Raw genomic sequence first — 13,601 nt, 5'->3', positions numbered from 1 at the left:
TTTTTTTTTTTTTTTTTTTTAAATAGTTCCCAAAAAAAAAAAACACTTGTTTTATTTTTAAAATTTGACTAAGCATTTAAATGTTTTCTAAAAAGATGAAATCAATTGAACAGAAAGGATGAAAATATAACAAATAAAAATAAAAAATCAAATTCGGCCTAAAGAACTATGATTTGTACTTATTGTCATAAATTATTCCATTCAAAACTAAAAATAAATAAATAAATAAAAATAAATAAATAAATAAGTCAACCGAACCATAATTCAACTAGAAAATTTTACAGAGATACATTAGTAAACAAAATCCATTTTGAAACTTGAAAAAATAACTAAAAAAACTAACAAATATAACAACTAGAAATATCTTGTCCTAAACTTTTTGTTTCTGTAGACAATCTAGATGACTTAATGTCTCTAATTTTTAAGTTAATATTTTTAAAAATGACTTTCAAAAGTCGATTTTGTTTTGCACACAAAACCGACGGTTGAAAATATCTCATCACCGTCTTCATCCTCATCCGCCTCAACAAATGGGGTATTAGAATTATTGAGATGTTCAAACCTGTTTGATAGAAACAAACTCCTCAAAGTTTTTAAGTTCGTCGATGATTCAACTTCTATCATGAACATGGCCATTACAGGTCTATGATCTGACAACATTGATTCTCCTCGATCGTATGATACTTGCTTAATTCCCTTCCCGTTCCATATAATTCGGTCGCACCTAAATTTTAAAACAAGAATTAGAAAAGGGTAGGCCATAAGAAATGAAGAAAGAAAAGGAAGTCAATACCATGCAGGAGCCCTCCTTTTTTGAGCTTTTAGGCCATGAACACCTCCATAATAAGCCTCTGAATTTGGATAATATTTGTAAGTTGGCCCAAATTTTATGTTCCCTTCTTCCCATCCTTCCAATACTTTACCATTCATCATCTCCATTTTCAGCTTCATTTCTCGTGCACAAAACAATAATATTCAATAGCTCGAGATTTATGAACACGAAGATTTGAATATATGACCTTTTAATTAAAAGTATGAACTATATTCAGATCGGAAAAATGTATTTATGCAGCCAATTTTACCTGATCGTTTTGTAATAGTGTGTCCCAATCTTTTTTTTCAACCAACGATCTTATACTTGCTTCGGGTAAAGAAATTCTATAATTCAAGTCTCCCAGCAATATCACTCGGCTTTATTAAAAGAAAGAGATCGATTAAATCATAATTAATTATAGATTTAATTGTGTTTATTTTAATATTTAATTCTTCCACTAAAGTTAACTCAGTATTAAATTACCAATTCAAACAAAGAAATATGGATACAAAGAATTCAAAAAACATATGAAGAAATATTTTTGTAGATTAAAATAATAATATTTAATTGTAGAAAAATACAAAGGAATAAAGACAATTTCAACTAAGAAATAATGGAGTAGACCATATATTTATTTATTTATAATTAGGTTAGCTTTCGTAGTTAGTTAATCATGCATTTTTCAAGTAATTAACTACTTGATTGGACAACCATACATTAATTACTATAATCAATTTATGTAATAGCATGATATACCCTAAATTTATAAAAAAATAAGTTTGAATTTAGAATGGATTAAAAACTTTTAAAAGATTCAATTATACTCTTAAACGAAGATTAATTTTAGATGAAAAACATTAAAAGTTTATTTAAAAAATACACTTGAATTTTTAAAAGTTTTATTAATATCCTTAATCTTAAAAAAAAAAACTTCAAAAACACCTTTCAATTTTTTTTTAAAGTTTAAAGATATCATGTACTATTAGCACTGAGTTTAAAAAATACCCACCAAGAGTATCATTAAAAAGTTTGAATATAATCTATGAGAGATTGATAGAGAGTTATCATTCATGTATTGACAGTAATATATTTTTTGAACGGGTGTTATATTATTTTAAAATTTTTAAGGGTATTTTTAAACCTAACACTAGAAATAAAGGCAGTTTTTTAATTTTCTAAAATAGGTTAATGGGAATAGAGCTTACTCATGATGAAGTATTTTTTTGGGGAAATGAAGAGAAGGGCCGTTGGGAAAGGTAGTGCGACATAATATGTCACGAACATTTTCATTTCTGTTCTTCTCGTCTCCTTCCTTTCCTCCTGATGCCAAGTGAGTGCACACAAAGCAAAAGCTTGTTTCATGCAGCCCAAATCTTACTGATACCGATCCCTGAACCCATAAGAATGAAGCTTTGTTGAGTTATGAGATCAAGAAATTATGTTGAAATATGTTGTATAATAATACCTTGTTCCCGAGGCAGCTCATGATCCCACACCCAATGCAACACACACTTGGATACCCAATGAATGGATGAAGATCACTTCGAACCCATATTGATATCATTATCCCAACCATTTGCTTGCTTATGATACACTCGAAATTTTGTTTCACTTTCTTCTTCAAACATTCTCTCATCACTCTATTCCATCCTCCGCATATTTCTCTGTTCTCCGAACCAAAAACATTCGAGGCTTTCAATGGCACGACTTCTTGGAATCTGCATCAGTGATCAAGGATAAAGATATATATTTAACTTACGGGCTCCTGGTCATACGGGGATCCACCCAAATGAGGTGAGGAATCCCCGTTTGAACAAGGAATGAGAGAGGAGAAATTTCTCCCTATTAGCTAAACAGGGCTAGGGATGGAGATTATATCCTCAATCCCTGTCCCCCTCCCTGTCTCCGTTCCTGACTGTAACGACCCAGATCCACCGCTAGCAGATATTGTCCTCTTTGGGCTTTCCCTTTCAAAGAGAGGTGGACTTGGCTGTTACAAATGGTATTAGAGCAGACACCGAACGATGTGCCAGCATTCTCGTTGTTCCCCGAAGGGGATAGACATGAGGCGGTGTGCCAGTAAGGACGCTGGCCCCAAAGGGGGTGGATTGTCATGTCCCACGTTAGTTGGGGAGGAGAACAAAACACTCCTTATAAGGGTGTGGAAACTTCATCTAGAAGACGCGTTTTAAAGACTTGAGGGGGAGTCCGAAAGAGAAAGCCCAAAAAAGACAATATCTGTTAGCAGTGGGTCTGAGCCGTTACACTGAATACATAAATAAATATAAATATATATATATAAAAAGAGAGAATTTTGCGAGAATGATAATTGAAATTGTAACCGCTCACGATCCCACCGCTAGTAGACACTGTCCTCTTTGGGCTTTCACTTTTCGAGCTTTCCTCTCAAAGTTTTTAAATCGCGTCTACTAGGGAGAGATTTCTACACCCTTATAAAGAATGCTTCGTTCTCATCTCCAATCGATGTGAGATCTCACATATATAAAAGACACGGAGACAGAAACAATATTGGCATGCTTATATAAGAAGTACCCAAAAACATAGATATCACAAGAACTGTCCACCCAATCCTCCATGTCCAAATCTTGATTTGGTGCAACACCTCCAACATTCCATGTACTAACAAAAACCCTAACAAAAACACAAAAGAGAAAGAGATGATAAGTTTGAAGGTGAAACAAAAGAGGCCGCATATGTTCTTAAAGATCATTACTTGTAGGTTTGGATGGGTTTAGGGTTGTAGAAGGCATTTGTGAGTGAAGAAGATTGAGCATATAGTGGAATGGTGTTGTTGGTTGGAGTATCAGCCACAAAGTTATGGCTTCCTAATCTCTTCTTCAAGATCTTATTAGCAACCAATGTTGGCCAAATCACCTAAAAACAAAAGCAAACAAAGAATCACTACAACAACTGATTCAAACCCAAATGAAAGAGAGAGAAAAGATGAGTACTTCTCCATGATTCCCACCCATGGATTGTTGGTGATGAGATGCAATGTTGATGATGGGATTGTTGTGTTGATGATGGGATTGTTGTGTTGATGATGGGATTGTGGAGAAGAATAATAATGTAAAGAAGAGTTACAAAAGAGATCAAAACGATGACGTTGGTGAAACATTAGAAATTGATTTAAGTGCAAGTGGGGGATGGGATGGGATGGGAGGGTCCAATTAAGCATACATTCAATTTCATTAATATTACTTTCACAATCAAAATTTGAAGAACATGGAGTTGTTTACAATTATTTATAATATAACTACATTATTTGTTTTTTTTAGTATATAATGAATTTTTATTATTGTATAGAAGGATGAAAATCTTGGTTTCCTTCTCATCCCTATATTTTTTAAAAGCATAAAATATTGTATATGGAAAATCTTTCTTTAATGTAATATTTTAATTTTGAGCTCTTAGAATTGTATTGAGAATTTAAGAGCTTTGGACACTTGGATGAACCTAGAAAAAAGAGATATGAAGAAGTGGGAGAAGGAAGAAAAGAGGGAAAGAACACCACAAGATCCGATGACCCTGAGACCAGACCAATCGGCAAGTCTCACAAACTCGTTCACTGGACTCAAAAGAAGAAGATCAAGTACTTGCATCCACCATTTTGGTCAAGAAGTTGTCGAAGAAAACTCGAGGTAATTTCGCAGCAGTTACGCTCGAGTTTGTCTCGATTATCGCTGAGTTTTGAGTTTTAAGGTCTGATTCTTAAACATCATGTTTTAGAAAAGGAAACCAACTCAACTGAAAATCACAACCAAAATGGAGTAAATCGGAAGACAATAAAGGATGAAAATCTTGGTTTGCTTCTCAAATCCCAATATTTTTTAAGAACATAAAATATTGTGTGATTGAGTTTATAGAAAAAGTGACTTTATTGGTAACATAAAACATTATCATAACCCTATACATTCTCTAACGAGTCAGATCTTTAGGTTAGAGATTCGCCAAATTGTTTCGAACTATTATTCAAAATGACTTATTTTTATCGTTTATCGTTTGTTTGAGGAAATCTAATTTGACTTATTACTTAGTCAAGACATTGTTGATCATGTACGCACACGTCAGATCTAAGATTCTTGTGATGTAGAGATCTGTCAAATCGTTTCTTTTTTTTTCAATATTAAATAAAAAGTGTAACTATTGAAATATGATTCTATTTACGAACCAATTTTTTTTTTAGACTATAATTCAAATTTAATTCCTCTCTAACTCAATCCTTATAAAAAGTCTTTTATAGCTAGGAGGGTTCACTGGTTGAATTGTTCGAGCTGATATATTTTTTAGATTCAATATAATTGTCCAGAGTTATAATTTTTTTTAATCTAAGCAAATTTTATTAAATAACAAACTTCATCTAATCTAATCATACAATATCTAGATTGATTTGATTTGGATTATTCGGGCATTTATTTAAAATTTTATTTTTAATAAAATTGAAAGATTAATATATAAAACATCTATTTATTTATAAACCTTGAAAAGATATATTATAAAAGAATTAAAAATTTATCTTGAAGGGTTGTTGGAGTGACTAATAAAAAAATAATTATAAAATTAAAATAAATATATGTATATTTATTAAAATTTTAAATTAATAATAAATATTTTCTTAAAATTTCACGATACATCCCAATTGTGAACGGAATCAACCCAACCCTAAACCTAAACTGTATGGATTAAATCAGGTTAGTTGAATTTTTTGGATCATCAAATTTTTTAAACACTCATACTTGGACCCATTTAGGATTTGGATTTAAAATTTCTAAAACTTAGTTTGAGAGGTTTTACATGTATCCGTGTTGCCACTGATTATAATTAAAAAGGAATTTGTGTCACTATTCACTCGATATTGCTAGAAGCACTTAATTTTAATAATTCGTGGTCCCTTTTTGCTTACGTTTAAAAATACAATAAAGCTCTCTTCTTAAAACTCACCCACAAGTAATTTGTTTATATTAAAAGGAAAATTGAATTATCCCAAGTAAAGAAAATATTTTAATACAATTAATTAAAAAAATATTGAGGAAAATCCAAGTTGATTAATTAAAAAGAGATTTGATTAATTTAATTTAAAATTATTTTGTTGTGTCATGGAACATGAAGTATGGTGACATGGGAACAGTATCCAACCTAACATTTGTGGCCTCAAAATCTTTTTTGGAAAAAAAAAATAATAATAATAAAACCCACTTGTGAATTTTTATAAAAATTTGATGGCCAATTTGTTGAAATCACCAATGGGATATAATGTTTGGATTTTGTTAATAAATGAATGCAAATGGGGAAAGTGACATATCTTTCTCTCCACTCATTTATTATTTAAATAAAAATATTGCTTTCATTTTAAAATCATTTAATTAACTAATTAGTTGGCTGAATTTTGGATTTTTTATTAAAAAATATAAATACTCTGAGCATCTTGGAAAATCATGTTCATAAATCTATTCTCCACACTTTGACCTTAATCCATATAAATAAACGTTCATAATTATCCAAATGATTTTCAATTTTTTTAGTTGTTTTTTAAAATCCTACTTTTAGTTTATGAATAAAACGCCGTATAAAAAGTTCTCCCCCACGATAAGCCAACGAACCTAGATATGAACGGTCTGCTCTCGATGACAAAGCAAGTGAATTAAGTGGTAGTGAAGCGGCTTTCTTGAGGATGGTATGTTGAACACAACTATTTGTCAGAAACAATGACACTACCAATCAAGAGAGGAATGTTGTGGTTGACTTGCGAGCCACATCCCGCGAGGTGTACTGTCATGTGCCGTTCAGAGAGTATGCAGATTGGCCAAGAGAAGTGTTAAAGTTAAGTTGGGGCAAGTTCACCCAACGACAGACGAGAGAGAGTCAGAAAGTGGTACCATATGATAAAGAGGAGTCAGAAGCATCAACTCGAACTTGTCCTCAAGCTGACCATGAGGCGTCAATAAGATAAGTATTATGACAAAAGAGAAGTTAAGTGCTTAGTAAATTTATACTTTTTTGAAGCACGATTAGTTACAGTAGGACAACAATCCAAAGTGTGGATTGTCATGAGGACAATCCCGAGATTAAGTGGGGAGAACGTCCCAATCCGCGATGGAATTGTGTCCCGAGCAAGCCATCAAAGACAATGACTAATTTAAGTGGAGGAGAATGTCATAACCATATTATGAAGAGATTTGATTGTGGCCCTCACGTCGAGACAAGCAAAGTGGCGACCCTCAAGTGGCACCTATAAGCCCACACGATGGTCAATATAAAAGAATGTCATGATACAACTGAGGAGGACAGTGTATCATCCAACACATTATAGAGTGTGTACATTGAAGAGGAAACGAGACATAAGCAAGATAGGGGCAATGAGTAGATATGAGTGTCACGATAGGCTTGTTGAAGCGCCAGGTAGGGCTTCAGGCCTTAACCTCTAAAATCAAGATTCCGAAGGGAATTTGGGCATGCGATTCTAAAGTCAAATCCATCCATATGAAATATGAATGCTTGCCAATTTTAGTGTCAATCGGACACCAGACATACGCTCCATGACACCATATGACTGTTCGCCAAAATGACGTCTACACGAGAAAGATTGAAAATGCATCAAGGGAGACACGATGTCAACTCTCCACCTTCCCCTAAGTCCTGTGGCCTAAGTGAGCTATCCTATGAAACATATGTGTGTCATAGTGAGGGTAGACATTTTGAGCCGAGTATCTCGAATGACTTCCTTTGAAATGAATTTTTCAAGGACAGTACCGAGGGCACAGCTATGCTAGTATTGCGTCTCAACCCATGTGTCGAAGGTCGGATCATACACCTGCTATCCAGTACAGAGTTTGTAAACGATATGACATGGACACGGGAGGGTCAAATACCTCGATAGAGCCTGGATGGATAGATGCTTGGGATGTCCCGATATTATGAACGACACATGTGCCCGTTCTCGATGGCATAACCAAGTGAGCTGTGATGGCAATGACATCCTGCAACTTGGGATGACCTCAAGGCATATGGATCATGTTAATTGGGAATCAAGATGAGATGATGGGATGAGAGACATTGGCCCTGAATAGAGGAAAGGTCGAGTCGAATAACTTGACCTAGTGTAGAAACGATGATTGAACACGCACAGAGTGTGTGATTGAAAATGTAGAACCATAATTGGTTAAAAAAAAAAGAACTCTAATAATGGTAGTACGAGAAAAACACAACAAAACATCCCAACAAAATTGAAGGAAAGGCAATCTACTAACAATTGAAAAGAAACTTGAAATTTCAAACAAAACATCCAAAAATCACACAAAATTGAAGGACCGAATTTAGAAGCTTTAATTGAGTAAGTAGATCCTCCTTTTATTTTATTTTCTTCTTTTCGTTACAGTCCGATTTTTCGTGGCCTTAAAAATCGTGCCATCCTAGCTTTCCTTTATTCATTGCTTGCTTTTCTTTCACCAGATTGAGGACTCACTGGATTAATGGCAGACAAGAGCTATTGGAACTAGGAAGAAGGACGTGGGTTTTCATTTTTATTAATGCAATCAAGTTTGGTCGGGCTGATTCGATCCTTAGTTAATACGTCCTGAGTTTTTATGTTGAGACTATTCAGGTGAGACTCTAATTCATTGTCTTTTGTTGTTCTACAAATGTTATTGTACCATCTTGTAGCAAACTCACCAGGCGACACATTATGTTCAAGTAATAACCTAAAACCTAAAATGTGTATAGTATATATATAAGGTTGGGTGTTTTATCCAAAGGAAGATGATGACACTATTGGTACGATCCATTGTAATTGTTCCAAATGGCATATGATTTGATCTAAATCGTTTATTGAGAAGATTATTATTTCACCCGATAATTGTATGTGATTAAATATTAATCCTGAGTGAGTGATGAAGCCTTGTTTTTTGATTTGTATGGCTGATAATTACTTTTATAACCCGTTCAATATGCCTACCAAATTGCAGATTTGACCAAATAAGGAGCTGGAACATAATCGTGTAAGATGGAATTCATTCTTTCTCATGCAAGGAAGGAAAGTAAATGGGCAGCGGAACTCTTAATTTCAAGACATGAACAATGGAGTCTCACCCCAGCCTCTCCCTAATCCAAGAGAGACTTAATTTATGGTTGGATCATAAAAAAATTGTTCATTAGAAAATTAGTAGTACTTAAGGTGAAAAGTGTACGTACAAGGTGAAACGAATTTTTGACCAATTTATAATTACAAACAACTCATGAATGATCGACTCCCATGTACACAACTTGGCATATCGTAATTAAAAATAAGTATTAAGATTTATAACATAAGGTTATGATTTGTAGATTCTCCAAAGCACATGGGTGTTTAGAATACAGATTCATAGTTTGAAAAATGTTGTAATAAAAGAAATATAATTCATAAAATTAAGGGAAAAAAATGAAGGTAGGTGAGTTTGGTGAAGATTCCTGAAAATGGGGTTTTGGTAACATTGAAAACAGCACCAAAACAAACGCACAGAGATACCATTCCTATGCTTTTCTCAACCTAATCCCACACAACTAATTATAAAGTTTTTATACTTATTCAATTGTCATAGTCGGGACATATTAGAGATGCCTACGGGACGATGCATGTCTTCTCCGTCCCCATTCCCACAAAATTTTCCATTTATTTTTGCGAGAATCGAGGTAGGGATTCCGTGCCAAAAAATTTGCGGGAATAGGGTTCACTGCAGTTAATTTTTTTCCATTTATTATTATTTTTAAAAAAATATTTATTTTAAAGTTTAGAAACAAATATATATATAATCTTCTACTCACATCATTTTTAAAAATGCAAATTTTAATATTACACTATAGTCTTTAAGTTTCAAACAGACAGTCATTTGTGGGTTAGTAATGTTTTCAATATGATGATTCTTCCGTATTTGTTTGAAGGCGTCGCTTGGAAAGAAGGGAGTCTTCGCCGTGGTCGCAGTGCGCAGTACTCATACTGAAAATTAGAATCAAGGATTCCTCGATCTGATGCCCTTAGGTAGAAAAGAAGAAGAAACCGAAAACCTTTTCGTATCCGAGTTTACAGTGTTTGAAAGAAGGGTGTTGCGTTCGAAAGGCATGGTTTTCAGTATGTCTCCATCTGAAGAACTTCTCGAACGAGAAAAGGATCAATGACTTCGAAAGAATTGAACGAGGAGCCGAATTTTGATCTAAGACCGATAGCGGGCGAAATTATGTACTTTGGATTCCAATGGAAACTTTGAATTTTGAAAACAAAAAACCAAAAGAAGTCTCTCTGCAACCAACTTGACACAAAACTCTTTCACTTTCTTTCCCTACAAAACAAATTCTATAATGTTTTCATTTGGACAGTTTCACCTTAAAGTCCTCGCAACTTGCCTCTGTCCCTGTCTTTCTCACTGGAATTCCATAGAATAAAACCTTCAAACTTAACAACAATGGCTACCAACAAACAAAACCTGAAATCCTGAACTTTTTTTATTCAAATTTATGAGGGTTTCATATCAAATTCAAAACAATCCATTAACACTGCAACTACTGAATGTGGTAATCAGAAAACCAAGAATGTAATGAAACTGTGAAGTGACAATGAAAACAAAATAAATGAACTATACAGATGCTCTTCAATGTGGATCTCCTCCTATGGCACCTTCAACAAATCTATCGACTGACCTCGGTCGTCGTCTATACACGAGAAAATGACCCCCACGAAAGAATATGCCATGTCTCAAGCAGAGGCGGTGGATTCTGCCTGGTTTAGGAGGCTGTGGTGGTGGATTTTCCCACGATGGCGTCTTCCTTTACCGAATGTTACAGGGTCGAAGACTCGGAGTCGTTCAGCCTCTGCAGGGTTGATCACACACTCCGGTGGAGGGGCCTTGTAGCGGATGCGGTCGTAGCAATAGGAGTATGTCAAGTGCTTCTTTCTGAGGCTCTCCATTTTGGCTCTTTGAGATGGTGTTATACCTGAAGGGATTGGGTTGGAGTTTTGGGAGTGATCACAGCTTGAGGACTGGTCAGTTGGATCGATAGCGCAGCCGTGGAGGATGAAATCAGAGAATTCGGCAATGTAAGGCGCGTATTTGTAGTTAACTTTGTATTTGCCACCATTGGTAGCCCAAGTAGATCCATCCCATATTGTGGCATACAAAGTCATTGGTTTAGAAGGGAAGTCCCCTCCCATTGTTGCTGTTCTCTTCGCCTCTCTAATGGGAACATTGTCCACATAAAATCTGCATCAGACATAACATCAACAGTGAAAATCCCATCATTCATGATCATGAATCCCTAAATGATCTCTCCTATCAGACAAGAAACATTCTTTGTAAGGGTGTGAAAATTTCTACCTAACAAACGCGTTTTAAAACCTTGAGGGAAAGTTCAAAAGAGAAAGCTCAAAGACGACAATATGAGTTAGCGGTGAGCTTGAGCTGTTACAAATGGTATCAGAGCCAATCACCGAGTGGTGTGCCAGCAAGGACGCCGGGTTCCCAAGAAAGCTGAAAGAGGACAATATCTGCTAGTGGTGGACTTGAGCTGTTACAAATGGTATTAGAGTCAGTCACCGAACGGTGTGCTAGCAAGGACGCTGACTCCCAAGAGGAGTAGATTGTGAGATCTCACATCGATTGGAGAGGAGAATGAAGCATTCTTTATAAGCGTGTAAAAACCTCTCCCTACCGTGTTTTAGAATCTTAAGAGGAAGCTCAATATCTACTAGCGGTGAGTTTGGGCGACTACAGTCTCCCAAGAAAATTTGTACTACATCAGTCAACAGCACACCCTCCTACGTCCAATCAATCACATGTTTCTCTAGTAATCTTCACAAATGGCAATTTTTTTTTGGTTCTTCTCTTCTTTCACAGGAAAACTAAACAGCCCTTTCTCTGTTAGAACAGAGAAAGATGGTTTTCACAAAACAAGGGGCTGAGTTCTAAGGGGAAAACATCCAAAAACCACACCAAATTTCCTCTCTTTAAAAGGGGGAGCTCTAAATAGTGTACCAAATACAGAGACATCACATCAAAGTCCCTAAACAGAACATGAACAACAAGGATTTCATTAATATGGTTTTTAAGAACACTTACATGATGAGAGATTGAGTCCAGAGAATGGTGTATTCATGAAAATCCTCTGATGGATCAAACCAGAGTCCATATCTTTCTTCTCTGCCTATGCTCGTGCTTCCATTCCCATAAATATTGGTTTGAATTCTCCAATCTTTGCCTCTGATATTCCCCAAGAACTCAAAATCTATCTCATCATGGTTCTTGGCAAACATGTCTCCATTTGACATCTGAAAATCACAAACCCCAATCAATATTTCCCCTTGTTTGTTCATCCAAGTTCATCAAACAGCTTCAATAACTAAAACCCATGTGCCAAGAACATGGATTTCACTTCATAACTCAAATAAAGAACTCATAAACCACGGATTAGATTAATCTCAGAAGAACATAAAATCAGAGAAGGATGAAACTCACATAAAAGGCAACAACAACTCCAGCAGTGTAATCAGAAGGCAACTTAATGGAAGCGCTGAAAAACCCATGAAGATAAAGGTCCTGAGACACAAACCCAGAACCTGAAAAGGCAAACAGAGAGAAGAATCAATCAAACTCCAAATCCATGGAAACCCCATTAAAGAAAAGCATCCCTTACTCACCCGTTCTTTCATCGAGATGAAGATGAACGGATTTCCCATCCTTGAGAACAACGAGATTGTCATCGCCAAACAAAGGGTTATAGCCTTCTTCAAAGTCGAGTAATGGAAAGTCTGGTCGAAACCCAGAAACAAAAAGCGAGAAAAAACAGAGAAAACAAGCAAATAGAAGCTCCATTGGAGAGAAATTCATGGGTGTAATTGAGAGAAAGAGAGAAAGAAAAAGGGGTGCGGAGTGGAATATATGTTTGCACAGCTATGAGCGATTGAGAGAGAGCCAAAAGTGGTTAATGCGAAGAGAGACAAAGGCCATTTTAGAGAGAATAGAGAGCAGAAGCTGTTGAGCTGTTCTTATGTCGACACATTTCTTGCTCTCTCTCTCTAATTTAATTTTTCCTTTTTACAATTTTGCTTGAGCAAAGATTAAATATTGCTCATTTCAATTTTAAACAGCTTAAAAAATGGATAAAAAGAGGCAAAGATTTTAATAATGGAAGCACTAAAATACAAAGCATTTATCTTCGAGTATAATCTACAATTTATTTTTGTAAGGCCTTCCTGATGATGAAAAGTAATTCTGCTTTTTTTTTTCTTTTTTTTTTAAAATTAAATAATTAAATAAATAAAAGAATCCACTAGTTTTGTCCATCATCAGGCAACCGCCCCACATCCACTGTTTCCAAATCCCAATTCATTTCTATTTTTATTTCATTTCATTAAAAATTATCCTATTTCTTAAATAAATTATTAAATCATCCTTTAGTTTTATAGTTGGACTTAGTATTTAATTTAACTACTTCATGGGTTACATTTTTTTTTGGTCGGGTGCGTAAACTCAATCCAATCATATGCTACTTCTAAAATTATTATGAAAATTAATAATATTTGAAATTTGTAACCAACGTTAGTAGTGTAATGTAACTTGTGAATGTTTGAGATTTTAATGATTAATGTATACTTATGGTAGATAAATAAATTTTTTAAAATAATTTTTATAAAAAATTCAATCCGACTATCTAAAAATAGAGGGTATTTTGGTAAATAGGAGGGAGGGAGAGAAGAGGAAAGTGGCATTAATTAATTGGTGGAAAAAAAAAAAAAAAAAAAAAA

General features: G+C 34.7%; 2 protein-coding genes across 4 annotated transcripts; both read right to left on the bottom strand.

Moving 5' to 3' along the window:
• Window positions 1-405: 405 nt before the first annotated feature.
• On the bottom strand, window positions 406-3,907 carry LOC111456606 (type IV inositol polyphosphate 5-phosphatase 9-like). Of its 3 annotated transcripts, XM_023098580.1 has the most exons (9): window positions 3,889-3,907; window positions 3,787-3,848; window positions 3,549-3,709; window positions 3,368-3,466; window positions 2,280-2,532; window positions 2,020-2,204; window positions 1,083-1,191; window positions 794-945; window positions 406-724 (listed from the first exon to the last, which is right to left on the bottom strand). In XM_023098580.1, exons 2-9 carry the CDS (start codon window positions 3,805-3,807, stop codon window positions 436-438), a joined length of 1,269 nt encoding a protein of 422 aa, XP_022954348.1. In that variant the 5' UTR covers window positions 3,808-3,848; window positions 3,889-3,907; the 3' UTR covers window positions 406-435. The 3 variants fall into 3 exon arrangements, with proteins under 3 accessions (XP_022954348.1, XP_022954332.1, XP_022954340.1); XM_023098564.1 differs by lacking the exon at window positions 3,889-3,907 and having other exon boundaries at window positions 3,787-3,872; XM_023098572.1 differs by lacking the exon at window positions 3,889-3,907 and having other exon boundaries at window positions 794-918; window positions 3,787-3,872.
• A 6,374-nt stretch (window positions 3,908-10,281) lies between these two features.
• Window positions 10,282-12,873, bottom strand: LOC111464905 (probable xyloglucan endotransglucosylase/hydrolase protein 28). The gene is made up of 4 exons (XM_023109189.1): window positions 12,495-12,873; window positions 12,313-12,413; window positions 11,917-12,125; window positions 10,282-11,061 (listed from the first exon to the last, which is right to left on the bottom strand). The coding sequence occupies exons 1-4, from the start codon at window positions 12,682-12,684 to the stop codon at window positions 10,557-10,559; spliced, it is 1,005 nt and encodes a 334-aa protein (XP_022964957.1). The 5' UTR covers window positions 12,685-12,873; the 3' UTR covers window positions 10,282-10,556.
• Between the last annotated feature and the right edge of the window lie 728 nt (window positions 12,874-13,601).

The sequence above is a fragment of the Cucurbita moschata genome, unplaced genomic scaffold (genome assembly GCF_002738365.1).
Source record: "Cucurbita moschata cultivar Rifu unplaced genomic scaffold, Cmos_1.0 Cmo_Scf00002, whole genome shotgun sequence".
Classification (NCBI taxonomy): Eukaryota; Viridiplantae; Streptophyta; class Magnoliopsida; order Cucurbitales; family Cucurbitaceae; genus Cucurbita; species Cucurbita moschata.
Note: the sequence above shows the minus strand (reverse complement) of the source record. Positions and strands in the feature narration are given on the sequence as shown.